At 35.3% G+C, this 27,157-nt stretch overlaps 3 protein-coding genes across 8 annotated transcripts; 1 reads left to right on the top strand and 2 right to left on the bottom strand.

Moving 5' to 3' along the window:
• The first annotated feature begins 750 nt into the window (after nt 1-750).
• On the top strand, nt 751-14,123 carry LOC137239157 (uncharacterized). Of its 3 annotated transcripts, XM_067764149.1 has the most exons (5): nt 751-1,089; nt 1,160-1,178; nt 13,196-13,401; nt 13,463-13,655; nt 13,734-14,123. In XM_067764149.1, the coding sequence occupies exons 3-5, from the start codon at nt 13,267-13,269 to the stop codon at nt 14,021-14,023; spliced, it is 618 nt and encodes a 205-aa protein (XP_067620250.1). In that variant the 5' UTR covers nt 751-1,089; nt 1,160-1,178; nt 13,196-13,266; the 3' UTR covers nt 14,024-14,123. The 3 variants fall into 3 exon arrangements, with proteins under 3 accessions (XP_067620250.1, XP_067620249.1, XP_067620248.1); XM_067764148.1 differs by lacking the exon at nt 1,160-1,178 and having other exon boundaries at nt 753-1,089; XM_067764147.1 differs by lacking the exon at nt 1,160-1,178 and having other exon boundaries at nt 759-1,016.
• LOC137239156 (uncharacterized) lies at nt 3,466-13,448 on the bottom strand. 2 transcript variants are annotated; one of them, XM_067764146.1, is made up of 4 exons: nt 13,173-13,448; nt 11,287-12,855; nt 4,131-4,323; nt 3,466-4,048 (listed from the first exon to the last, which is right to left on the bottom strand). In XM_067764146.1, exons 2-4 carry the CDS (start codon nt 11,470-11,472, stop codon nt 3,753-3,755), a joined length of 675 nt encoding a protein of 224 aa, XP_067620247.1. In that variant the 5' UTR covers nt 11,473-12,855; nt 13,173-13,448; the 3' UTR covers nt 3,466-3,752. The 2 variants fall into 2 exon arrangements, with proteins under 2 accessions (XP_067620247.1, XP_067620246.1); XM_067764145.1 differs by having other exon boundaries at nt 11,287-13,448.
• A 195-nt stretch (nt 14,124-14,318) lies between the features above and the next one.
• Nucleotides 14,319-24,252, bottom strand: ref(2)P (refractory to sigma P). Of its 3 annotated transcripts, XM_067764125.1 has the most exons (5): nt 23,580-24,252; nt 16,047-17,035; nt 15,671-15,983; nt 15,068-15,604; nt 14,319-15,002 (listed from the first exon to the last, which is right to left on the bottom strand). In XM_067764125.1, the coding sequence occupies exons 1-5, from the start codon at nt 23,761-23,763 to the stop codon at nt 14,851-14,853; spliced, it is 2,175 nt and encodes a 724-aa protein (XP_067620226.1). In that variant the 5' UTR covers nt 23,764-24,252; the 3' UTR covers nt 14,319-14,850. The 3 variants fall into 3 exon arrangements, with proteins under 3 accessions (XP_067620226.1, XP_067620225.1, XP_067620227.1); XM_067764124.1 differs by having other exon boundaries at nt 15,068-15,983; nt 23,580-24,251; XM_067764126.1 differs by lacking the exon at nt 23,580-24,252 and adding an exon at nt 18,711-18,785 and having other exon boundaries at nt 15,068-15,983; nt 16,047-17,061.
• Nucleotides 24,253-27,157: the final 2,905 nt, after the last annotated feature.

Genomic DNA, 27,157 nt, shown 5'->3' with positions numbered 1-27,157 from the left:
TAAGATTTTTTTCATGACCCACTAAAATAAATTATCATATGTATACCCTGTCCGACCCAAAAATGTCCCACTATAAACGTTGGCGATGGTATACATGAAAATTTTACAATCAAATGAAAATTGTTTTAGTGGGTCATGAAAAAAACCTTAATCAAAGTCGAAAAAAGTAAAAAAAAAATGAAATTTCGCAGGCACGAAAATTATTTGTTTGGGTATGCGTAGTGGAACTTTTTTTCCTGAGCCCAAATCCTATCGAAAAATCAATGGCGCGATATCGGTTAATAAATCGATCCAGTCTAATGTACATAATATCAGAGAAATTAAAAAGATTGTGATTGGGGAAAAAAGATTTCTAAATAATGAAAGTTTGTAGTTGAAGAACATATTAATAACTATTTAATATGAGAGGGCACTCACTCTAACTACATAGTACACCAGATATTTCATAATCGCGTATGTAAGTAGAATAATTCGCTAATTGCTAATTAAGGAGCTAATCACATAAAAAATCTTAGTGTTCTAAATTTAATTATCCACAAATGATCACTGCTGCTTAATCAACAAAAACAAAATATGTATCTGCTATATGTAAGATAACCATATGTATATATGTGAATAGTATGGGGTTTACCAGCGAAAAGCTAATATGTACATAGCAGTATTGCAATAAAGCCGGATTGTGACGTCACGCTTACTCAGCGTCCAAGTTCAGTCAATTCTTTGAAAATTTGTTGATGTTTGTAATGTTGGCGCAAAACTTTCGGAATTGTTTTTTAATTTTCTGAATTTATATTTTAGCATTGCATGAATTTGTAGTGAATAATTGTGGCTTGAAAGGAGCGGATATTTAGTTCAGTCGTATTTGAGACTAAACAAGAGGAAGTCGTTATTATACTTAAGCGGATAAACAAGAAGAACAGAGCTTGACGCTAAATGAAATCGCGTTAACGCGAAAAATTGTGATTTAGAAAATAAAGTTTAATTTTAAAAGAACATCAATTAAATTAAATAAAAAGGTAACAGTAACCGAAAATATAATAATAAAATTAAATAATCTGCTTTAGTAATTCGTTATTATTTTTGTTTGTGGTGAGTTGATGAAAATACATAAAAACAGCGATCGTGTGATATTAATAAGGTTTCTAATTTTTCCCCTTAGCACGTGCGCGAGTTTTTGTGTGAGTGTTAATAAATTCACTGTTATGCTAGATTTGAAAGCATGACACAGCTGACAAATGGTATTGAAATTAATTTAATAGCTGGTATTGCACTGTGTGACACCTAAAAGTACCTGGCAAGGCAGTCATATCCTTTTTCTAGTAGATATTGAAAATCTAAGAATGACTGCATACACGATGTTCCCGTGATTTACGGGTTAAACCCCGTTTTTCGTCTCTTTGGCCCATTGCGAGAAGATATTTAGACCTTTCTAGCAATGTATGTGTCGACTAGGAAAACATAACAAAACTGTGAAAATTTTCCAATGAACACCTGTTTTTGCACTAATTTATAAGAAGACTACACCAAACCTGAATCGCATCAAAACTGAACTTTCTTAGTTTAGAATCATCTTTTTGCAAACTAATAAGACTGTAACTTTTGTAGTTATCAACCGATTAAACTTTTCGCCAGTCAAAGAGCATAAAGGTCGCGACATTATAAAATTGAGTAATTGTGGGGAACTCATTGCCATACCATACACTGTAAAAATTGCACACTAAAAACGTTTTAAGTTTTTAAATCGAATTTAAATTTTTCCTAATAAGAGTGGCATCGCCGACTTTTCCGAAAAAATTTTAGTTTTCTCTGAACCGCCAACATTATAAACAAAAAAATTATCGAAATCGTTTAAACCGTTTTATAATTTTAGCGAGGCTTGGTTTCTATACATAAGTTCAAAATGAAATTTTAATAACAATTTCTGTTGTTATATCGGCCTACTGATTTGTAAGATCGCGAGTTTGAATCGAGCTCAAGGCCTAAAAATCATTATTATTGTTATGATATATTTTTCTTAATTGAAAAAATTTTAAATTAGAATCATATATGTAATACTCCTATATTGCTACAAAAGGCTAGGTACATTCCCAAACATCAGAGTACCTAATTTTAAATTTTTTCTTGTCACACTTATGCTGCTACAATCACAACAGATTTATAGGCTGTCTTATTTTGATTTCGAATTCAAAACATATTGCGAGCATTTTCTATTAGCAATATAGGAGTATTACATATATGATTAGAATAGAAGAGAAAAAATTTAGACAACTGCCAAAGCTCGTTGTATAGATCCATTTCGAATTTAGCAGTTCCCGAAATGGATCTATACAGCGAGCTTTGGCAGTTGCCTAAATTTTTTCTTTCTTCTATTCTAATTTAAAATTGTTTTCAATTAAGAAAAAATATATCATAACAATAATAATGATAAAATAATTATTGTTAGGCCTTGAGCTCGATTCAAACTCGCGATCTTGAAATTTTAACATCAAATGTGCCAAGCAGTTGGTCAATTGTCGTTTTCAATTATTGGTCAATTTAATTTTCCTTTGTAGTCAAATCGGGCGTCAAATTTGACGTTATATGAAAATCCGTTTTCATGATATGGCCAAGTCTGTGGTCAAATTTGACCTAATGAAAATCAATCATTACGCACAGCAATTCATTTTTATATATATATAATGTTAATAACTTTGAAATGAGTTTACGATTTCGTCACAATAACCAAATGCGAAAAATTGTTATATTATAATCAAGTGATCTTGAGTGAACGTATGTAACAGTTTTTGGACCGTGAAAGATGCAATTTATTTATTAGCTTAGAGGGGGGTCTGATTTGGGGGAAACTCCCATCTGCGAAAATAGACGAATTTTTTTGTTGAGAAACTTTTCATGGCAAAATACAATCGGTTGGCTTGCCAGAGATCACTACCGGGAGGATTGCTCGCTCGAAAAAACTATTTCTAAAGTGTTTTGAAATGAATTGTCCTGTGAATTGAAGCTGCGACCTTCGGACCATATCGTAAAAAAACTAAAAAATTTTATAAGCTGCATCAAAATTATAAATATTTAACCGATTTGCACTAAAATTTACATCAGGAGTTGAAAATGTATATGTACCTTAAGGTTACCCAAAATATCTTCGCAAATAACAATTGAAATGTTGAAAAATGTATCTGACAAATTCAAAGATCTTTAGAAATTATGAGGAATTTACCAAATAAGTGAGGGATTATTTGCGTAAACAAAAAAGTAATTACATATTTAAAACTAAGTGGATATTCAGATTTTAGTTTTTTTTAATGTTTACATATTTGGAAGGTTTGTTCGACAAATAGCGGCTAATACAAAAAAAAAAAAAAAAACACGAGAAAATCTTAAAATTCTTAGTTTTTAAAATGTACTTACCTTTTTGCGTTTTACTAATATCTAACATCTCGTATGCTGCAATGCATAGGGTTGAAAGTGGTTTTCTGATTTGGTGCTCCAGCCTTTTTCCGACAATTTAAATCCAAATCCCTCACTGTGCTCCATTTGCAGCTGGTTAAGTATAACTATTTTGAAATTGATTTTTATTGTAATGTAAGATTCGTTGTAGAACTATTCGAAAAAAAGAATTTTTAGGTAATTGATAAATATTTACTAATACTACTTTAACTACTTTTCACATAACTAATAGCAATACCCATTAAAAATTGATTGAAAAAAGTATATATAAAATAGTATATCTTAATATGTATATAGTTTATTATATTTTAATCCAAATAATTTCTAATTTTTTGATAAAGAGCTCTTAGCGGACCTATTGAAGTTAGAGCCCACGAAACAAGTGTCACAACTTGTAACACAATTATAAAAGAATAATTTATATCAGCATGAAAAAATTTATAACCGTAAAATTGTGCTATCAATGCCGTTAAAAGTGTGCCAAATCCTATTAGATTATGAAAACCTTTAGTAAAAGGACTTAGCATGCGATGAAGATAACTGGAGAATAAAGCACTTAAACCACTCAACATACTGATCATGCAGAGTATGAATGCAGAAAAGCCTAGTAGCAGGAAGGAACAAAGATAAAAATATGTATCAGCATGCAGTCTAAATCTGAATGCAACCATTATCCATTAACTTACCCAATCTGTTGTGCGTTTTATCCATGCTAAATTTAACTATATTTATCATTATAGCACAGCCGGCTACGCCAAAACCACCACCCAGTGTTAGTAGTACCCAATGGATTGTAGTTTTCGTAAATCGTTTATATCCTTTTGTTAGTGGATTAATATTATAATGGCACATTATACCCTCTGCCATGAGTAAAGAGAACTGTGAAAAATATTTAGAAAATAATAAAAAAAATAAAAAAGAATTTCTATAAAACAATAATTTTTTATGGCCAATACGGTTAGCACATTGTGCCCTTTCAGAAAAAAAAAACTGTAGCTCAACCATTTCATCAATCACATCTTGAGCGCGCCATTGATCAAATGAGAAGATGATTTTACGCCAAATCTCTCTCTGTCTGCTAGAAAATAGCATATGCTAAAAAAAGGTTAAGGGATTCAACGGGTTGTGTAGCGTAATATATAGCTTCTCCAACCCAATTGTCAACCTCACCTTCGGGCAGCGAATCCCGTTTCACTAACAGACGAGGCTCTGGCGACCCCAAGCTCCTCATGGAACTTGGTGGTGGGGAGGGAGGTGTGACCTGAAGGTTTAATGTGGCCATATAAATCGTTCCCGAGATGGTCGGGCCAGCACCTTAATTATGATGTGTTACCGCAGCGTACCGGATCTGCATCCGACGAAGGACCATCACATCGATAACACTCCCCAAAGCCTTCGGGGAGTAACCTTATCGCTATAACAACAACAACACCCTTGTTAAGTGTTTATTTCAGAATTTGGTTTAAAGACTACAACCCTTAGAAAAATGCAAATCCAGTTGATATAGCACAGTTTTGAAGTAAATTCTGAGATAGATCCTGCATCGAAAAAAAAAAATTTTAATTGGGCGTTTAAATCAAGGCCAGGCTTTATATCCGATTCGGAAACTATTTCTGGGTCCTCTTCGATATCTCTTCATGAATGCTTGGAAATCATTACAGATAATTTGGAGACTAATTGATGATAATTTCGGGATTGCTTCCGAAATCAATTTGAGACTTTCGGTACTGTCACTAAAGTTGTAGTTGGGTATTGTTTTCGTGGTTTGATTATTTCAGAAACATTTCAGGGTGGGTTTCGGATGATTTCGGGATCATTTTCGTAATCATTTCGATTCTATTTCCGAATAATTTCGTTATAATTTTAATGCTACTTCAGCATTGTTTCTGAATTGTTTTCGAAAAAGGTGAAATAAGAATAGCAATATCACGGCTCAAAAATATTATTATTATTATTATTATTACTATGATTTATTAACATAATTAAATAAATTAACTAGTTAAATAGACTAGTGAGCACTAGCTGCCAGGGCTATCGGCTCTATATTATAACTTAAATATATGTAATTAACAGAAGGAGTTTTTTGAGTTGGTTTGCTAGATTGTTGCTTTAATAGCTTTGATGAAATTGTATATTGCGTTTAGGTTGTCGTTTGTGGGATTTTTTAGAATGGTTATCCAATTTTTCTTTAGATAGATGTTTCTTGTTGCTTGTAGTATGGTACAGTCGGAGAAAATATGTTTCAAGGTTAATGTATTTTGGCAGAGTGCGCATGTTGGTGCAGGCTCTCCTGAGAGCAGATACTCATGCGTACATCTTGTATGCCCAATTCGAATGCGAGAATAGATTTCAATTTGTTTTTTCCAGATGTTTGGTGGATAGGTTGGAGATACCAGTTCTTGGTTAATTGATTTATAGTGTTGGTGGTTGTAGCTATTCCATTTTTCTTTATCTTCTTGTCGTAGACGGTGTAGAATGAACCGTCGCATATCATTTTTTTCAATGGTGCTATCTGCCGTTACAGGCAAGTTGCTAGTTGATTTAGCCGCGGTGTCTGCTGCTTCATTGCCTGAAATATTTACATGTCCTGGTATCCAGAGAAGTCTAAGTGTTTCGTTGTGATCAATAAGGTTATCTCTGATCATCTGAATTGTTTTTGACGAGATTGTTGGGTTAAGAACTGCTTTCAAAACCGACAGGCTATCGGTGCATATGATAGTTTTGGTGTTTTCTTCTATTGCTATATCTGTTAGGGGTGGTACCCTCAGTACGTAACCGTTAGTGTCTACGACAGAGTAGCTGGTGGGTTCGTCTACGGTTTTTGACCCATCTGTGTATAAGAATTTCCATTCATTTTCTTCGTAGTAAGCTTTCCGTTCTTGGAAGAGTTGTAAATATATGCTAGGTGGTGTGTTATGTTTTTTGTATCTGGACAGGCTGAGGTCGCATGATGTTTTTCGGATCGCCCACGGGGGGTTATTAGTTTGAGCCTCTTCTTCAACGTATAGTAGTCCCAAATTTGTTGCGGTATCGAATATTCTATACAGAGCAGATCGCAGTCTTGGACTGCTGCCAGGCGAACTTTGCATTATCATTTTTACGTCTTTATATATAATGGAATCGCATTCAATCATTATTTTGGGAGTTAATCGTGTCTCTATATGGTGGATTCTTTCTTCCAGTGTGGGTAGATTCGTCTCTGCCAAGATGTTTCTTACTGGTGTTGTTCGGAAAGAATAGGTGCACAATCTTGCTGTTTGATGGTAACTCGGACTTAATATTTTAAGTGTGGATTTCGGAGAGTTTCCGTAAAGGTATAGCCCATAGTCGATCTTACTTAAAACTAGTGCCTTACTGAGATAAATTAATGTATTTATGTGAATGTGAAATTTTTTGCTTGAAAGATATGATATAAAATTTACTTTGGCAGCTAATGACCTCTTTAATTCTAGACAATGGTTATTCCATCTGTAATTGTTGGAGAATACAATACCTAATATTTTAAGATGCTTCACATTCTCTAGTTCGACATTGTCAATTGATATTTTTAGATTGTTAAAATCGCATTTGCGTTTTCTACATACGTGAAAGTTTTTTGTTTTGCTCAATGATATTTTGGCTCCGGAATATTTAGACCAATTCAAAATGTCGTTCGATATATTTTCAAGTATGTTTTTTGTTTCTGTAGCATCTCTCTTGCAGATAATGTACAAGTCATCTGCATAGAGACAGTGCTCTATGGAATTGTTTGTTTTGATAATTTTACTAATTGCGTTAAATGCGATAGAAAAAAGGACAACAGATAGGGGAGATCCTTGAGGAATTCCGTTATTAAGTGGGTAGACGTTGGAGAAAGTATCACCAATTCTTACCCTGAATTGTCTATTTGATAAAAAGGATTTGACAAACTGAAATATTTTTGGGCCAATGCCCCAGTTATGCAGGCAATTGAGAATGACATGTGAACCAATTCGATCAAACGCTTTTTCGAAGTCAACCGAAAGAATAGTTGCGTGATGACGGGCAGATAGTGCTTTGCACACGTAGTGGTCTATATGAAGTAGAGCGTCTGTACATCCTCTATTTGGCTTGAATGCTACTTGGGAAGAATCAACGAGATGTAGGGTTTCCGTAAACCATGATATACGATTAGCTACTATTCGTTCTAGAGTCTTTGAAAGGCAGGACAATAGTGAGATCGGTCGATATCCGCTAGTTGAGAGTTGGTTTTTTTAGGTTTAGGGATGGGAATTATTGTGGCTGTTTTCCAGCTTTGTGGAATTACACCGCAGTCAAAAATTTGATTGTAAAGTAATAATAGACGGGACTTGGCAAAAGGAGATGCCGACTTCATCATGGCATACGAGACACGGTCGAAACCTGGCGTTTTAACATTAGCTTTTCCGAGACACATTGTTAACTCTGTGGTTGTTATTTGGGTTTCGATGGCCCTAGCTTTTGTGTGAACGTTGGTTATTGAGGAAAGATCGATAACTTGGCTTTTAGCTAATTGAAATTCGTTTGGGAAGTTGGAGTCAGAGGAGTAGTCAGACCATTCGGAGGCAAATATATTTGCAATGGTATTTGGATCAGTTGTGGTTATATTGTTGGTTTTCAACGCTATTGGGGGTTTCGCTGTTTTTTTGTTGTCGAGCATATTAATATTGCTCCATATTGACGTGATGGAAGAGTTAGGGTTAATAGATTCGGTGAACTGCCTAAAGCTATTTTTCGTTTGAATATTCATTTCTTTACGGAATTTTGCATTGCTTTTTTGAAAAGAACTAGATTTTGAGTAGTGGGATTATTTTTGAAATCGTACCAAGCTTTAATTTTTTTTGATCTTAGTTCTGCTAGGTCCCTGCTCCACCAGGCCACATTATGTCTTTTGGTATTTCGAGCTTGTGGGATAGATTGGTTTGCAGCTACTCGAATGGCTTTAGCGAAGTTTGCTGCATCGTGATTAGTCGCGGCTGTAGGAGTTCTAATTTCTAGCTCTAGGTCTACCAATCTTGCAAAGGTGTCCCAGTCGGCGAGATTTAGTAAGAATTTCGGAGGATATTTAGTTCTGCTGGGTCTATTTGTGTTAAAGTAAATTTTCAAGATGATTGGGAAGTGGTCGCTATTGTACAAATCGTCGATCGTTTGCCAGGAGATTATTGGAAAAAGGGAGGGTGAACAGAGTGAAATGACTATATGTGTAAAAGTGGCGTGGGTGGAAAAGTGAGTTGCGCTACCATCATTCAAAACGCATAGGTTGCATTGTGTAATTGAATTTTCAACAAGTCTTCCTCGGTGATTGATCACACTAGATCCCCATAGTTACTCCAACTGTTGAAGTCTCCTAGAACAATGATAGGAGTATTAATAGCCGAAAAAATGTTTGTTAGGTCTCTGCTATTAAAGGTTTCATTTGGTGGTATGTAGACGGACAAAATAGTGAACTTAATATTCATTTCAACCTCGACGGCAACCACCTGAAGTTGGGTGTTAATATTTATTCGTTTGTGAGGTATAAAGTCTTTGATTAGAATGCTACTACCTTGTTTTGACTGGGTGTTTGAGACGGCGTTAGTAAAGTAGCCTTTGTATCCTTTAGGGAGTATTGGAGTGAAATTATTGCTACAGTGGGTTTCTTGGATTGCTATGATGTAGGGGTTGTAGTGTTTGAGAAGTATTTGAAGTTCTGAGTAGTTATTTATGAAACCTTTCATAATCCATTGAAGAATATTGAAGTCCATAAGTGCAGAAGTAAACAGTAAACAAGGGTTTACAAAAACGATAGGATATATAGAGATGTAGGGGGTGTGTTTGCTGTTTAGAATAAAGCTTTTTCTATGGATCTTCTTAGGAAGAGTCCATAGTCATCTATGTCTTTAGAAATGTTGACAAAATAGTCATTGGTTTTTAGTAATTTTTGGGTAAATTGGGAAAATGGGGATATATTTGGAGATTGTTGGGATAAGGAAACTGGAGTTGTTAAATTGACCGAGCTGTGAGGCTCTGGGGTGGAGAATGAGGTATATTTATTTGATTCTGTGGTGGTTATGTTGTTGTTTTCGGTTGTTTTTGTTGTGTTGGATGGAGGTTTTTCTACTTGGGTTGATATTGGTTTAGTAGTGTATATATTTTGTGAAGGTGGTGGGTTAGTATTTGTTTCTGAAATGGATGAGGAGTTGGTTTTTTGGATAGGATTGGCTGTTGTGTTGGTTTTTTGAGGAGGATGGGTTGTTGTGTTGGATTTTTTAGGAGGATTTGTTTTGGTCATGTTAGCGTATGAGGCTGCTTGTTGTTGGAAAGGGAGTCTTTCCTTGTACATTCGGCGTGCTTCTCCGATGCTGCACTTCTCTAGCGTTAATATTTTGAGAATCTCTTTGGCTTTGATATATTCGGGACACTTCCTATCTGATGATTGGTGGTCACTAGAGCAATTGGCGCAAAGGGTTCTTGTACATTTTTTCGGCGAATGGGGTGGGATGTTGCACCCATTGCACATTGTGTCCTTTATACACCGTTTTTGGGTATGTCCAAGTAGTTGGCATTTTTTGCAACGCATGGGATTAGGTATATAAGGTTGTACTTTTACTTTATACCAGGCGATATCAACGGATTCTGGTAGACGGAAAAGATCAAATGTGAGGACCATTAGTCCGGTGATGGTGGGTTTGCCTTCAATTAGGCGCGAAAATTTATATACACCGGTGACATTTTGGCTTTTCATCTCGTTTACGATTTCATCTTCTGGCACGTGTTTCAAGCAAGGAGCGTATATTACACCCTTGACAGAGTTTAAACTGTCGTGAAGTTTTGCTTTGATTGGACATATATTTAGGAGGGTTTTAGCTTTTAAGAACTTTTCGGCGACTTTAGCATTGCGTGCTAGGATTAGGAGGTTGCCGTCCCTAATCTGCGAGATCGATTCTACTTCCGTGGAAATAGATTCAACCCACTTTTGGATCGCGAATGGGCTTAATTGTGAAAGACTGGTATTATTATCAGCAGATGATATTAGGATAAACTTGGGGTTATTGGTTGGGGTAGCTTTGTGGGGGAGTAGTGGAAAATCAAATTGTTTACTGTTTGTTTTTTTTCTTTTTTACCGGATTATCATCGAGATCCGCCAAAGCGGAAAATCGATTTGGTGGCCTATCCGTAGGCCACGGCATGTTGACAAAATAGCTATATAATTTTAATTTTGTTAAATTTGGTTACTCGAAATTATACACGTGCAAATCGTGTAAGAATGACACAACAAAAGAATTGAAAAGTAAATAGAATATCGGTACTTAGCACAGTAGTGAACACTAATACACGTCTAATCGCTTTGAATGATAGTCGGCGACTGTCAAAAATATTAAAACGCAGGGAAATAATAGACTATCCTTCGAGATATTCGAGCACGGTACATCAACTTGGACCCCATGTTTTTACTTAACGAGTGAAACATCCACGTTCATATTTGTACAAAACCCAGGACAATGAGCTCTTTAAAGGGCCCAGGGTTGCTGTTCTTCGTTCTGTGCATGGCAAGTGTAATATTGGCGCTTTCATTGAGCACAAATTCATTTATTGGTATGTTGCAACCATCTTTCTGTCAGTTGAAGTCAAGTAATTTGTGCATTATTCGTCACCTCTTCAAAACAGATATCTAGATGGGGTAAAGACCAGACCAGTATAGGCACCTAAGTATATAAATGTGAAAATATGTTGTTCGACATACGGATTCCATATTCTTGGTCGGTTTTACTCGAACACCTCAAAGCTCCAAATAAATTGGTAAATATTTTATTTCACCAGTGTATAATTTCCGGTTTCATCCGATCGTATCGATATTATGCTTACCCCAAGCGTTACTACAAATGCATGTAGCTCCATTGTGCCCATATTTTTATAAATGCAAATCCAAAACATATAAATGGTTACAAAACCAATGCAAATTTGATTTAAAACCCATAGGAAAGTCTCAATGCGTTCCAAAACATTTGACCAAAATAGATACTCTCTGGCTTCAAAATTTGTTGAGACCATTTTGCAAATTAAATTTTTTTATTTCTGTATACGTTCGATGCTAAAAACACTTTAAAAAAATTTGTAGTCAAATGATTGTTGGGTGAACTAACAAGCAGCAAATACGAATTTAAACTGAATTGTTTTCAACAGGAAGTTAATTATTTTGTCAATTTCTGCATAAAATAGTTTGATTTTTAATATCATTGGTATGTTCATGTATTTGTATTTGTATTAGAGTGTATCAAAATTTTTTTTAATATCCTCGCTGCGCCAACAAAAACAGTTATATATTTTTCATTACTTGTAGTTTGAGCATCCAGTAACATTTGATAACTTCTTAACTCAGCTGCACCTCGTTATGTGGGTATAAAATGATATTAATAAAGAATGCAACAAAAAATGTTGACAAAGAAACATATATATATGTAACTACTTTCGTTGACGCAGCGACGAAATGCTCTCCAATGTTTTGAAGATTTACTTCGGGAGAATATTAAAATTTTGTTTTGAAGCATTCGCCTTAAGCTTATTTGGCCTTCAGAAGTTCTAATGCTCTCTGTCTAATTTCAGTTTCACTCTTTATTCGTGAATTTGAAGTATAGATTCATAGATTTCATTCATTTTATTATCCGAGTATCAAAATTGCCAAAGCAAAAATCCAATTTTACTATCACACTAGGCTACCGAGCTTTTGTCATTGATACACTTGAAGGTAAGTATTCGGGATTCAAGGGATTGATAAGCGCAATACATAGCTTCCACAACCCAATTGTCAATCATATCATATCATATTTAGCAGGCGAGGCTCTGGCGATCCCGAATTCCTTCAAAGGTTTTTCTTCATGTATCATGATACACTCTAATATACATATGTACATGTACGTGAACAAATAGTTTAACATATGTTAAGTAATGTCTTATGTTACTGTCCGTTCAACTGTTTAATTAATTGCTGTCTTTGATTAATTGGGTATAGATATCAATAAAATGTATGTTGTTCCCTCTTTATGTATCTGCTTTTGTTTTTATTCAGATAAAAACCTTAATTTGTATCATTTGTTAACACTAAGAAGTGGTACTCTTATCAATATAATTTAAATTGGATATTCGTGAATATAACGATATGCAGCGGATGCCTTTTTCGAAGAGTGCGCGAATCGATTAATTTGGCATTTAAATTTTGAAATAGAAACACGATAAAAATGTAAAACACTATCCTTATATGAATAACAAAAGAACGGCGGATATGTCTTTAGCAAAGACATAGTTGATAATAATTTTTTTAAACATGTGCGTCATCTAGCCTAATTTTTTCATGATGCATTGTCACCCCTCTGGTTTCAAGACTCAAGCTCCAAGAGAAGCTCCTTAATAATCGTTTGCCAAATTCCTCCTTTTTTACTGAAAATGTGCGGACAAATACGAAAGTGGCTTAATATAAAGGTAGTAAAAAGGATTTTTATTTAACTTTTTGTGCAACATCTTGCTTTTTAATGACGTTCCTGGCTTCTATATCTAAATGCAAGCTATTGTTGTAAAGTATTATTCAAGTTAAAAGAGTTAATGTCGTTATGGTAGCACTTCACACTGCTAAGACAAAATTTATCAATTAGCACGCAGAGAGTTTATAAAGCTTTCTTATCGTTTATGCTTCTTATCTACGTTAGATATATTACGTTTAGATTTGTAAATATGTATATACTTTGATTAAATGTTACCTTTATCCATATATTTTTTCCAGTGAAACAATAAGCACCATTATTTTGCAATCCAAACAGCTCAGAAACTCTCATACTGCGCACGTTAAACATCATGGTCATAAGTAGTTATACCTGGAATCTTGCAAATCAATGCTTTATCCTGGCTGTGACGATATGTATGTCGGTAAAATGTGCCGAGTTGAAATTCCAAAAGACAGCCACACACGCTTTCCTCTGCACACTGGGAGTGAGTAATGAAAAACAATTAGTTTAAAATAAACTGTTATGATTAATTACTATTTACCTAGTTTGTATTTTTATCGGCTGAGGGTATGATGGTTCATTGCAACAACAATTGGTTAACACGTTCTTTACATCCAGATACAAAGACAACATTATACTTTTATCTGCAATTAATGGGTGGTCTTTTGGGTGTAGCCGGCACGCTGCAGAAATCAATCCCAAAAGAAAATCATTTTCGCTCCTGGCATGGCAAATTAGGTAAGTGGGGTTAGATCGAAATCTATTCTTCGTTTGTAATATCCTAATGTTTTTATAACTGCTTCTCTCGTTTGTTAGGTTTAGCCGCATGCGTGTTCTTTGTGATAAATTGCCTTTCCGGCATATTAAGCCTTTACTCTTGCAGTTATCGGCAATTAGTGTCGCCTGTTGTTAATGATTTTATTCACAACTTTCTGGGACTCTTAACTTTCTTTACGGCTATGCTGGCCCAATATACTGGCTATAATACAGGTTTCTTTCGGCGAAATTTAAAAGAGCATGACAAATTTTATAAATATTTAACGGCTACAATTTTAGTGATAACTATATGGGAGCCTTTCCGAATTTTTATGGCAAAACTTTTTTGAGTTGAATTTATTTTTTAAGATACATGTATGTAGTTTATTATGTAGAGGATTTAGAAATTATTGTGTTATTTAATAAAGAATATACAAGTATTTTTGTAAATATTGATTGCTCCTTTTTTATGAGATGTTGGTAAGTATGTTTTACTTACGAAGTTACGTCGCTATGGACAACGAGGAAATCGAGTAATGAAATGTATTGAAATTTACGCGACAATTAGTTATGTGACTTTGCTCTTCGCTCATTATTATCAAATTGTGTGAACGAAGTCATTTCGAATAATCTGCAACGTTCAAATTTATTTCATTTCATTTATTTTGCATAAAATATTTATTCCATTACATTGTAGTTTTCATATACATATTCATTGTTTATATTTATAATTGAGACAAATTCTCTAGCTGAATAATAAAAACCATTCATATAATATATTATATATTATACAAACGTTCATACGTTTGCAATGCAATGTATTTTTTCCATATTTAAAGGTATGTTTGCATATGTTAATATTCGTTTAAGGCATAAAAGGAAAACAAAAAATATATATTTAAGTCTAAATAAAATATTTCAATGTGAAAAAAAAGAAAAAGCGAAAGGAGGATGATGCAGAATAAAAGTCGAAATGGTATGACTTCCATGTATAAGAACTAAAATTAGAAGGGAACGGTAAGCCCAATCAGAATCATCAATCATCTTGTTTGCTTGTAGTGCAAATAAATCGTTTCAACGACGAAAACGAGAGCATACAGTTCAGGTTAATGAAAAGTTATTAAAAAAGAAACCCTAAATATTATAAAGATTAATGAATTTATATAAAAGCTTTAATTTAATTGTTGCTTTGATTATTTGCTGGCGACATCAAATCCAATGCTGCCGAAATATTTCCATTGACTGATTCCAGTAGTTGTGTCAGCCATCCGCCTTCATTGCTGAAACCCATAGCCATCATGGCATGTATAGCTTTATTAATACTAGCATCTGTGATGGAAACGAAATTATTTGATTAAATAAAATATATAGCACTTACTTTAATCACCCTTTACCTTTATGATATACGATGCTAGAGATCTGAGTTGTTTTAGGTGTAGCGCCAGTACTGCCAACTCTCGGCGATTCATATGGGATTTGCCTAGGTAAATTAAGAATGTCGGCAATTTTAAGTTTTCTTTCAGTATTGTGAACAACTTTTTCCTTAGCCATATGATTTTTCAAGTCTTCACTAAGCTGTTCAAAGCTTTTTTCAGCAATGTTGTCAGCCATTTTGGTTTCAGTAACTGGTGTTGTGGCTGGAGTTGCAGTTGTTTCTACAGCTTCGGCTGCAGGTGTTTCAATTTTTTCTATGGAGTCGGTCGAGGTTGAGGCTGAAACATTTGTCAAATTTATGGTCGATTCAGCTGGTTGCCTGTCAATCAACTGCCAATCACTTTCCACACTCTGAATACGTTCACGCTCAGGAGTTTCTGATTTGTCTACGACTGCTTCTTCGGTGGTCGGAATATTGTTTGTTGAGCTTGTAATAGTAGTAGCTGTGGTGGTAACATCATCCATAGCTGTCTCATTTTTTTTTAATTGATCGTTCTCTGTTTGAACATTAAAACTGTGCTCATTCTGTGTTGTTTTAATATCGTTTGTGGATGCTTGCTCACCTTTATAAGTGGTTGATTTTGATGTACCGGTCGAATTAGTTGAGCTACCAGCAGAGGCTGTAGAGCTTTTGCGTGCGTGATAACCAGAACCGGCAAAACTAGGTAGATAACTTTCATCACCACTTTCTTCCAATGGGTCTAGCATTTTTGCAAACATACCACTAAAGTTATTAAGTAGCTGAATGCCTGCTTTCATAAATTTTGGATCAACGAACTGAGCAAAATCTTCTAGAGTAGGTGTGGCTGGAATTGAAGTATTTGTATATGATTTTTTTCCTGTGCTCTTAGTAGGAGTCGACGAACCGGTATTAGTCTTAAAGATAAATAAAATTGCATTATTGGAACGCAATTAAAGTCGTTCATCTTTTATACTTACCGGTTTTGATGCTGGTGCACCATCGCTTTCTGCAGTTGTTACCGCAGCCCCTTGTTGCTCTGCCGACGGAGCGTCGGACTGTGCACCAAATATATCTTTAACTACTTGAGCTGCGGGTTGTGTTGCTGCTGCGGCTTGTGTTGCTACTGCTTGATCAGCAGCAGTTGCGCCTTGTGCTGTGGCTTGTTCTGCAACAGCTGCAGCTTGCTCAGATACCTTTGTAGCTACATCTGTAGCAAATTTTGTTGCGGCCTCAGCAGCTATAGTTGCTGCCTCACAAGCAGTTTTAGCTGCATCATTTGCAGCTTTTTGTTCACTTGCGTTATTCGAATCTTCAGCTTTTTGTGGAGTATTTGTTGGTGTGCTAGTACCGTTTTCATCTATTTGCGTGTACGTAGCACCTCCCTCGGCAAAATCAGACATCATTTCATACATATGTGACAAAAAGCCATTGCGCATTTGACGACGTTGATGTTTGCGTTCGTGATGGTGGTGCCTACCGCTACTTGAACCAATATTTGCTTCAAAATCACCAGTTCCATTCACGTTCGCCGATGTTGGAGCACCGAAGTCAAAGAATGGACAAGCACTAGTAGTAGTTCCTTTGCGTTCGCGCTTTGTTCGGCGAATACTACTACGACCGCATGGGCTACTTATCCAAGCATCAATTGCACTAATTGAGTTTTCATTTGGCATGCGAATCATCATGTGCTCCGGATGTTTATGCTTGGATTCACAACGCTGACACAAATCAAAGTCAGGGCATTGAATACATTTATACCGAAAACCGACAAGCGGGTTTAAACCGCATTCATCGCACTCTACACGTGCATGTATTACAAAGTTTGCTGGATCGTTCTCGTCGTTCTTATTCTCCTCCGTAGACTGTTCAACTGGTGCAACATAAATATGCTGCCTCTCTGAGCGTTTAGACAAGAAAACCTCATAATCGCATTGGTTAACTATATCGATCGTGTCGTTATCTTCATCTGTAATGAAAAAATGCAGAAAGAAACTATGCACATCTCAAACTTTTTTTCGGTTAAGTAAATTAACACACACGTATGCGCATGTACATGTATTTGTAAAGGCTTCAATTTAGTATTTTAATTTAAATTATGTACTTTAATTGTGTAGCATTTCATTTGAGCGTACCTATTTGGTTACAAGCAAATGTGATATATCTGGGGATATGGCCATATAACTACAGGTAAGTGTGGGTGAAATGGAATGAACTACTGAGTTCTGCTGGAACTTCATCCCAGCGGGTTAGGGTGCTTAGAATATACCCGCGGTAAGTATGCCTGTCGCAAGAGGCGACTAAAATACCAAATTGATTCAAGGGGTTGTGTAGCGCCACCACTCTCAAGGAGTTGCCAGCGCAATATATAGCTCCTCCAACACTATTGGCCACCTCACCTACCCGCAACGAATCGTTTCATTGACCGTTGAGGCTCTGGCGATCACAATTTCCTTATGGAACTAGGGGTTGGGGAGGGCGGGACGGCCTAGAAAGTTTAATGTGGTCATATAAATCGTTCCCGAGATGGTCGGGCTAGTACCTTGTTGGTGCTTTTTTTACCGGAACGTACCGGATCTATATCCGGCAATGGACCATCAACATCGATAACACTTGTTTTATTTTTAATAAAACAAGTGGAAGTAGTGGGAAATGAAAATGAAAAATTATGTAGCGAAATTAAAACAATAGTGAAAGATAAAGGCAGTGTGACGCAACAGCAAAAATCATATGCAAATGCATTGAAAATAAGTGATAATATGCATACAAACAGGGACGTGCCGGAAGTTAAGAAATGCACTCCAATCATTGTGCAGCCGAAAACAAAACAAACTAGTGAAAAAACAAAAAAAGATTTAAACAATAAAATTAACCCTAAAGAGCTAAAAATCACTGATATCAAAACAGTCCAAAATGGTGTTATGGTGATTGATAGTATAAATGAAAGTGAAAGAGATAAAATCAAAGAAATTATGGACAAACAAATAAGTGATGAATATGAAATAAAAATCCCACGGGACTATAAACCAAGAATATTTATAACTGGTTTGCACTTTGAAAAAAATAATAATGAATTAATAGAATGTTTAAAGAACCAAAACAAATGCCTAGAGCAGGGCGAAATAAAAATTATTAAACAATACAATGTCAAAACAAACAACAAAAACTACTATAATGCAATTGTAGAGGTGGATGAAGATATGTTTACCAACGTTATGAAGTTAGATAAAATAAACGTAGGATGGGAAAGATGTAGGTTTTACGATGGTGTTAATGTGACAACATGCTTCAAATGTAAAGGATACAACCATAAAGCGACCGATTGTAAAAGTGAAGAGGTGTGCAGCAAATGTTTGGGTAAACATAAAACCACGGAATGTAATGAAACTCCTATAAACAAGTGTATAAATTGCATAAAGGCCATTGACAAATTTAACTTGGGGCTAGATGTAAACCACTTGTGTAATAGCCGACAATGTCCGGTATATTTAAAGCACTTAAGTGCAAAAAAGCATAGGCTTGGCTATTAGCAACTAACGCACTACTCAGAAGTTACAGATCAACTTGAAGTTTATATTCCCGCAAAAGTTACTCGAAAAAACAAGTCTGCAAAAGCTGATAACAATATATTAAAATGTATTTACCTAAACATTAATAGTATAGTGTCGAATAAAAATGAATTGGAAGTGACGGCGGAAATTCTCAAACCGGCAATCATATTATGCTCTGAAACGTGTACAACAAAAGATAATGAAGATAATGAATTAGAAATAACATCTTTTAACATGATAAGATGTGATTCTCACAGTAGGCATACTGGCGGAGTACTAATATATGTACATAGATAAATAAATTTTAAAATAATATATAATGGTAGTGTAAACATGAATTTGTGGTGCATTATAATAAAATTAAAAAAACTTGGAAAAAACTGGCAAATAGGGGTGCTCTACCACTCGCCCAGCACAAGTGATGCAGCCTTCCTAGACTATTAAATGAAATATTAATTGATAAATATGAAAAAAGTAACCACAATATACAAGTTGGTGATTTTAATATCAACATGAATCACATATCAACATACAGTACAAAACTGAATGAAATATTTTCCGTGATGGTAAGAAGGTGGTGGTTGCTGTCTTTCTTGGCCTTAAAAGAGCCTTCGAAACGGTAGATAGGGAAATCCTTATCAAGAAACTTCAACAAATTGGTATTAAAGACATAGTTATAATTGATAACAAACTTAAATTTGAAGAACATGTAAACTACACAGTTGCGAAAGTCGCGAAAAAGATTGGTGTTGTGCAGAGATCTACCAAGTATATACAAGAAAAATATAAAATAATTATTTATAAATCTATTATTGAACAACACTTTGTGTATTGCCCATCGATATTATTCATAATAGCGGACAAAGAAATTGATAAGCTACAAAAGCTTCAAAATAGATGTATGAGGTTTATACTTAAAAAACGTAGAGATGCTAGAACGGCTGATATGTTAAAAAAGTTGAACTGGATGAGTGTCAAACAAAAAATTTATTTTCATACCATGAAACGGATATTTAATATAAAACATGGAAATGTACCTGAATATTTAAGTAGTAACGTAGTTCTAGTGGAGCAAACACACAATATAAATACTAGAAATAGACATAATTTTAAATTGCCAGTTTTTCGAACAGAAATAGATAAGCAAAACATTTTTTACAAAGGGCTAAAGAGTTACAACGAGCTCCCATTGGAAATTAAAAACTGCAATGAAATCTTACTTTTTAAGGCAAAATTATATAAATTTTGTAAAACTCTACCTATAAGATAGAATAGTACTATTTTGTATCTTGAATTAGGCTTTAAGCGGTAATAAATAAATAACTAACTAACTAACTAACACCAACAACAACAACAACAACAACAGCTGGAACTGCAATTTAATAGGGAGAGCTTAGAAAGAAAAATTTTAATCAGTGTTGTTGATAGATGTATGTATGTATATAGATCCGGTTTGATCTGAAATTAGATGCATTCGGTACTAGCTTGAATGGCCACTAATTGCATGCTTGTGTAAAAGACAGCTGAAATTCAAATACTTGGAAGATTCCAAGTGTTGATAACAACGCGTTCCCCACAATCACCAAAAAAGCGTCACCGTCGATAGTACTCCCTAAAACTTCCGGATCTTGAAAGTTTGGAATTGAACTTGGTAGGTATACACTGGTAATCAAATTAGGAAAAAAGTGTTAGTGCATGTAAGAACTTTGCTTGACTAATATGCATTTAACCTAACCCATTGAATATAGAACTATATCCAACTAAACATTCTGTTCTATGTACCGGAATGATTGGGGTTTACTCGTCCAAGTGTAGCAATTCCAATTTCATCATTCCATTTTTAGCATTGGATATTTATTTTTGGTAACGTTTTACAAGACGGTGCACCACCTAATTTTTATCAAAATTTATCAAAGGTGGCATCAAAAGACGCGTCTCGACCTCCGTTTTAAGAATCCGGAAGCGAAAATTCAAATTTTTATTTCTGTCAAAAGATATAATAAGATCGGTTCCAATTTTCATGTGGTTGGAGTTTTTTGTCAGATTTGTTGTACACACACACACTAATGAAGAAAGGTGTTCTGCGGCATTTCGTTTTGATCCCCAAACCGGTGTCGGACCCACCCAGGGTGTTTTATGCAAAAAAAAAAAAAAAATATGTAGCGGACCCCATATTTCAGACCCTCTCGGGGTCATTTTACGGTTTTTTGTGAATAACTTTCGACAGAAATAAAATTTTTGATTTCCGCTTAGGAAAGCCGAATCTATGCACATGGTAGATATAAGGTTTCCCTAATCGGTTCGAATTTTCATGTGGTTGTTGTAATTTGCTAGGTAATTCTTTACTTTAGCTCACAACTGCTAAAACTCGTCTAGAAATATCGGGAGAGGTGTCGAAAGACGCTTTTTGATCCCAGGGCCATTAATCCCAAAGCGGAAATTCAAAATTTTGTTTCTGTCAAACGATATTTCCAAAAAACCGGAAAATGGCCCTGGACGCTCCGAAACCGGGGGTGGGATCCATAGTATTTTTGAGCATAACACCTTTCTGCATTGGCGGCCTTTGGCCGCGCTTGTAAAAAATTACCCTGGGTGGGTCCAACACCAGCTTGGGGACCAAAACTATGTATATCCGCGCAAAACACTTTTACCCATACTTTTCTTGTGGGTACCCCAAAATCATCAAAATTACAACAACCACACGAAAATTTTCAATTTTGTTTGCAAATAAAAGAAAAAAAATTTCCAATTTCCGCTTTCGGATTCGTGATCCTGGGTTCATAACGCGTCTTTTGACACCTCTTCCGATGTTTTTGGACGAGTTTTAGCAGCTGTGAGCTAAAGTAAAGAATTACCTTTGCTAGATTTGTTCTACGCGGATCAAATTTTGATCCCCACATCGGCTCGCACAGGGTTATTTGTATAGATCGCTAACGCAGAAAGGCGTTATGTGCAAAAAACTTATGGATCGGATCTATATAGTTGACCCTCTCGGGCGATTTTCTTGTTTGTTGTAACTGTCTTTCGACAGAAACACATTTTTTAATTTCCGCTTTCGGATTCTAAAAAAGGAGGTCAAAACGCGCCCTTTGATACCACCTTAGATGATTTTGATTGAAATTAGGTGGTACACCGTCTTGTAAACGTTAATGCATTAATTTGGTGCTTAGATTTGCTGACGGAAGTGCGCTTTATCGCCATAAATGATTTCAAAGGTGAATGACTCATGCAAATTGAAAGACTACATAAATGATATGAAATCGCGAAAAAAATATATATTTTTTTTGATTATTCACAACATCTGGATTAATAAAACTTTAGAAGATTTAAGACTAACGTTTTACAAGACGGTGCACCACCTAATTTTTATCGAAAATTATCAAATGTGTTATCAAAAGACGCGTCTCGACCTCCGTTTTAAGAATCCGAAAGCGGAAATCAAAAATTGTATTTCTGTCGAAAGTTATTTACAAAAAACCGTAAAACGGCCCCGAGAGGGTCCGAAATAGGGGTCCCGATCGAGTTTTTTTTGTACAGACCACCTTTTGCTTTGGCGGCCTTCGGCCGCGCTTATAAACAATTACCCTGGGTGGTTCCGACACCGGTTTGGGGAACAAAACTAAATGCGCGCAGAACACCTTTCTGCATTAGTATGTTTGTGTGTACAACAAATCTGCCAAAAAACAACAACCACATGAAAATTTCAAGCGATTTTTTGTTTATATCTTTTGACAGATATAAAATTTATATTTTCGCTTTCGGGTTCTAAAAACGGAGGTCGAGACGCGTCTTTTTTTTTTTCTTTATTTCAGTCTATGGCATTTAAAGCCCTTACAGACTAGATAACAATGTTAAATTAAAATTGGATAATTATTTAATAGTATAGTACATAAGTTGAGTATAGACACAATAAAACTTACATGCTATGAAGAGATTGACCAAAAACAAAAAAAGATATCAGTAAGTATTGTTTTGAAAGTAAACTTAGAAAGAGCAAAATCAATAGCTGAAGAATCAGAGATGCGATTAAAGTCGGTCATAGCTCTAAGCAAGGGTGCGTTTGAGGCATAGAGGGTTCGGAATCGGGATATGGAATCGGAGACTCCTGAGGAGACAAGGTGCATCAACTACACCATTAATGACGGCATAAACAAACGTGAGCGATAGGACAGTTCTGCATTCCAGGGACTCTAATTTGATAAGTGAGCACCTGGATTTATAAGATGGAATCGGTTCAGAAAAGTTCATAGAGCGAACCGAACAAACGCTTTCTGCACACGTTCAAGCCTAACAATATGGCATTCATGATATGGCCTAAAACAGGCATATTCCAGCTTCGAAAGAACTAGTGGTGAACAATAACTTGAGGGTGCAGGGATCCGTGAAATCTGTGCAGGAAAGCCTAATAAAAGCAGAAGTGAATACGCCTTAGCAATAGTAGAATTTATATGAGTCGTGAAAGAAAAATTCGAATCGAAGACAACACCCACGTCCTTTATCTCGTTAAGAGTTGAGAGGTGGGTACCATTAAGAGAGTAGGAAGTGGGAATGAGGTCACATGATTTAGAAAAGTTTACAAGAAAGCATTTGCTAACATTTAGTGGCAAGTTATTGGCACGACACCAAACAGCAACGTTATCTAAATCAAATTGCATTTTAATCACGTCGTCTGAATTTGCGTTTAAAAAATTTTTAGGTCATCAGCATATAATAGAAAATTAGAGTGCTGGAAGCAGGTGGAAATATCGTTTATAAAAATTACAAAAATAACGGGCCAAGTATGCTACCTTGAGGCACCCTGGAGGTGGCTGTGAATGGGTTTGATACCACCTTTGATAATTTTCGATAAATATTAGGTGGTGCACCGTCTTGTAAAACGTTACCTATTTAAGAACTGTAAACTGAAAAACAATATATATCGAAAGTGGATATATGAATGCATATTTTTATTGTATTACTTACCTATCCAGTATGCCTTCAAATCGCACTTTGGCACCTTGCGTTCTTCAAAGAGACATATCGAAATTTCCTTCTTCAGGGTTTCATAAGTCGGCGATGGCATCTTGATGTACGAATTCACTTTGCATTTTCCATCACCATACGTTACTTTCATTAATTTTTCTACATTTTGACGTTGGCTGTACATTTTGAACACTTTTGTTTGTAACTAAACTCTTTTCAAATGAAATTTATTTTTCTTAGAATTTCGCCAAATAACAAGTTGTAACGCGATACTTTTCTGGGTATTTTGTATTTCACACTTCGTTTTGTCTTGTTAAATTTGCAATATCGCTCCAGAACACTTCTTTACTGCTCAGCTTTCTTGAATATTGTGTGTGCTTTCGATTTCTTTGCTATGTTTATATAGTGCGCAGTTACAATTCTGCAATTGATCCACTTACCAATTGTTTTTAATGTACCTTCAAGTCTTCAGGTAGGTTCGTGAATGTTCTTTTCAATTTCCGCAACTCACTGTTGAATATTTCAATTGTACTTCTCTTTTAGGTTTTAATTCTAAACAAGTATGACGAGAAATTAGCTCAAATTCTGCAACTTCATTTGATGAAAAACGATTGTGAAATTTTACACGATGACGAGCAATTAAACGTTCGTGAGCTGAAAGAACACGACATATAAACGAAACCAAACGATTATTACGAAATGGTGGCTGAAGAAAAAATATTAAAAAAACATGGGTTCTATTGTGAGCGGGCGCATAGGGTTGTATTTGCAGGAGATAGCATTTCTCACCACATCAATCACACGATCTACCACGTCTCCCTGTATTGCTGAAAACGAAAATGTCTTAAGGGCGCTTTACATGTTAAATGCTTTGCTTTGATCATTGACAACCAAAGCATTTATGTTTATCCTCCTTTTACGCCCCGCTTCTAGTGTGGTAACAACAATCTTTACCACGGTAACGAAATCATGTGGAAACTTTTACACCCTTTTGTATTCTATCCGCGAAATTAGCCGGATAATTTTTTACCCACAAAAGTAGGTGGTTACATCGAAATAACCAAACAACAGCTGTTGTTTAGAAAAAGGCAAAACTGAAAAATAAAGAATTGTAAGCGCAAATAAGTAGAGATAATAGTAAAATAGTGTTGCCTCTTGCTATATATTATATATTTGTTGACATTATGTACTTTCACAGAATAAATTACAATATAATGTAAAATCTTATGCATGTATGTACATATATACACATCGTTTCGTTTATTTGTTAACCTCGTATCTACGAGTGACACATTTTCGGTAAAGCCATGGCGGAACCATACAAGGCGGCTGCATGGTGACATACCTACAAACATAAATAAAAATTCCATGTACTTTGTTTTTGTAAATACGATGGACGAATGTCAAAATCGAACTGCGCCGGAAGTTGATGTATCAAATCAAATAAAAAAGTTTATATTCAGCTGTCGCATGCTGCCACTTTGTATCGTTCCGCCATGGATAAAGCGAAGAAAACCAACTTTTAAATTTCACCACAGACATTGATGAGTTTTTCGATGATGACAGCGTTACATCTTTGGCCAGAATCGCGAATAAAAGAACTGGAAACGATTTTCGGTTACATAATGTTCTGGGGACTATTTTACCGGTAACGCTCAGAATCGGCCCGTTAATGATGGATTTATATATAACTCTTTGTTGCGTGTATGGCCACACAGTTGTGGAATATAAAGCGAGCCAAAAATTAAGATATTCTCAACATAAGTATAATCTTATGGGTCAGGCATCGAGCTGATTGGAATCCGGTGCATTCCAACAACACAGGTCATGTTACTTTTTTATGCCTTGTGATGGCGTATCCTCATTACACTACTCTTAGCACTGCCGGATTCCCATGACATGCTGATTGGAATCTTGTTGCATTCCAACAGGGAGATTGGAATCCACTGCATTCCGAAATCATGCTGAGCGGAATCTGATGCATTCCGCCAGTATAAGATTTCGGCATAAGATCTTATTTCTACTCATATTTCTTATTATTATTATATTTTGAAATTAAATAGTAATGTTCATTAATATTTCTTTGTTTGTAATATAACATTGTTGAAATCTGGATACATCTTAAATTTTATCTTTTGAGTTGTATATTTATATATATTTTATATTATGCAGTCGACCATAGTTTGTCATCGACTTTAAATAATAAATAAATAAATAAATAAATAAATAAGGTGCTGGCAACGCGTCAGTGCGGCTTAAGGCAGGCGAGTGCTCCATGCAGCGTCATATTAAGCCCACTTCCATTTTAATCATTTTAAAGGCGGTCCCCAGATCACAAAAAACCTCAAGACATTTTTTTATATTTTATAAGGCATCGAGTCACGGGAATCCCGTTACCGAATCCGGGATTACATTTATTAATATCTCGGTATTTTGGGATTTCTACGGTATCTCATATTGCAAACTTACATGATGCAATTACAAGGTGACTGACGTTGCAGCTTCTCTTTCTAATCCGCCATCTTGAACTCCCACTCTGAAACTCAATTTGCCTCTTTGCGAAACTACTTTTTCATTTAGAGGAAAAATTGTAGTAAAAACCATACAAATGAAATTTCATGGAAAAGTATGTAAAGACATGACTTTTTTCTCGAATTCTATTTTGAGCTGACTTTTCTATAACTCAAATGCGTAAAATATTTTATATAAAATATTTTGTAATAAACGAAATTGTTTGAATTTTAATATTTCCGTCGAAAATAATGGTAAGATGTTTTTTAATAATAATTCTAATACATGTTTTAACTATTTTATGTTTCTGTTTAATTGCTGTTGCCATTGTGAATGATAACTAAGTGTGATATCTTCTGCATAGACGGCAAAATTCCGAAGTGATTGGATCACCTGATTTGTATTTGACTATCGCTGTCTCATTCTGTATCTCTTTCTATCACCCGTTGAAGATAGGCGCCGCCTTATTGGACACCCTGTCAAAACGCTAAAAAGTAGCCATATTGAACATCCTGTCAGGCATTTGACAGATAAGATATCACACTTACGGCTGAACTCTGTAATTCCGTCTCATCTCAAGTCTCTAAATTTGAGATTTTCCTTTAGAGAAAATTTTTGTGACTTGAGATGATTTCGGTATTCAGTAAACCAAAGTCACAAAAACAATTCACCATATCAACGAAATTCACCAAAATGACAATTTACTCATACATTGAACATATAATATAGCATTGCATTTTGTCAACTAACTTTGGGTGGTATTGTGGCTGAGCTTGCTGAGACGCCGTTCACGATATTTATAGAATATCCCAAAGTGTGTAGGTTCGAATCTCAGCGGCGCCACAGAGAGTTCGATGCTTTTTTTAAGTATTTTCTGTTTTTTATTTTTTCTATGCTTATTTTAATTTGAGGAATAAAAAAATATATTTAAAGCGTTTTTTGCAAATAATTTTCATACTTTTTCTGAAATTTTCACTTTTGTGATCTGCCTCGGCCCAGCTCACAAATTAGTGATTGCTTTTATGAGGCTGGAGACGCGAGACAGCTTACAGAATGGCAAATTGTCT

The sequence above is a fragment of the Eurosta solidaginis genome, chromosome 2, assembly GCF_040869045.1.
Source record: "Eurosta solidaginis isolate ZX-2024a chromosome 2, ASM4086904v1, whole genome shotgun sequence".
In the NCBI taxonomy this organism is placed as follows: Eukaryota; Metazoa; Arthropoda; class Insecta; order Diptera; family Tephritidae; genus Eurosta; species Eurosta solidaginis.
The sequence above is the reverse complement of the archived record's forward strand: the minus strand, read 5'-3'. Positions and strand labels throughout refer to the sequence as shown.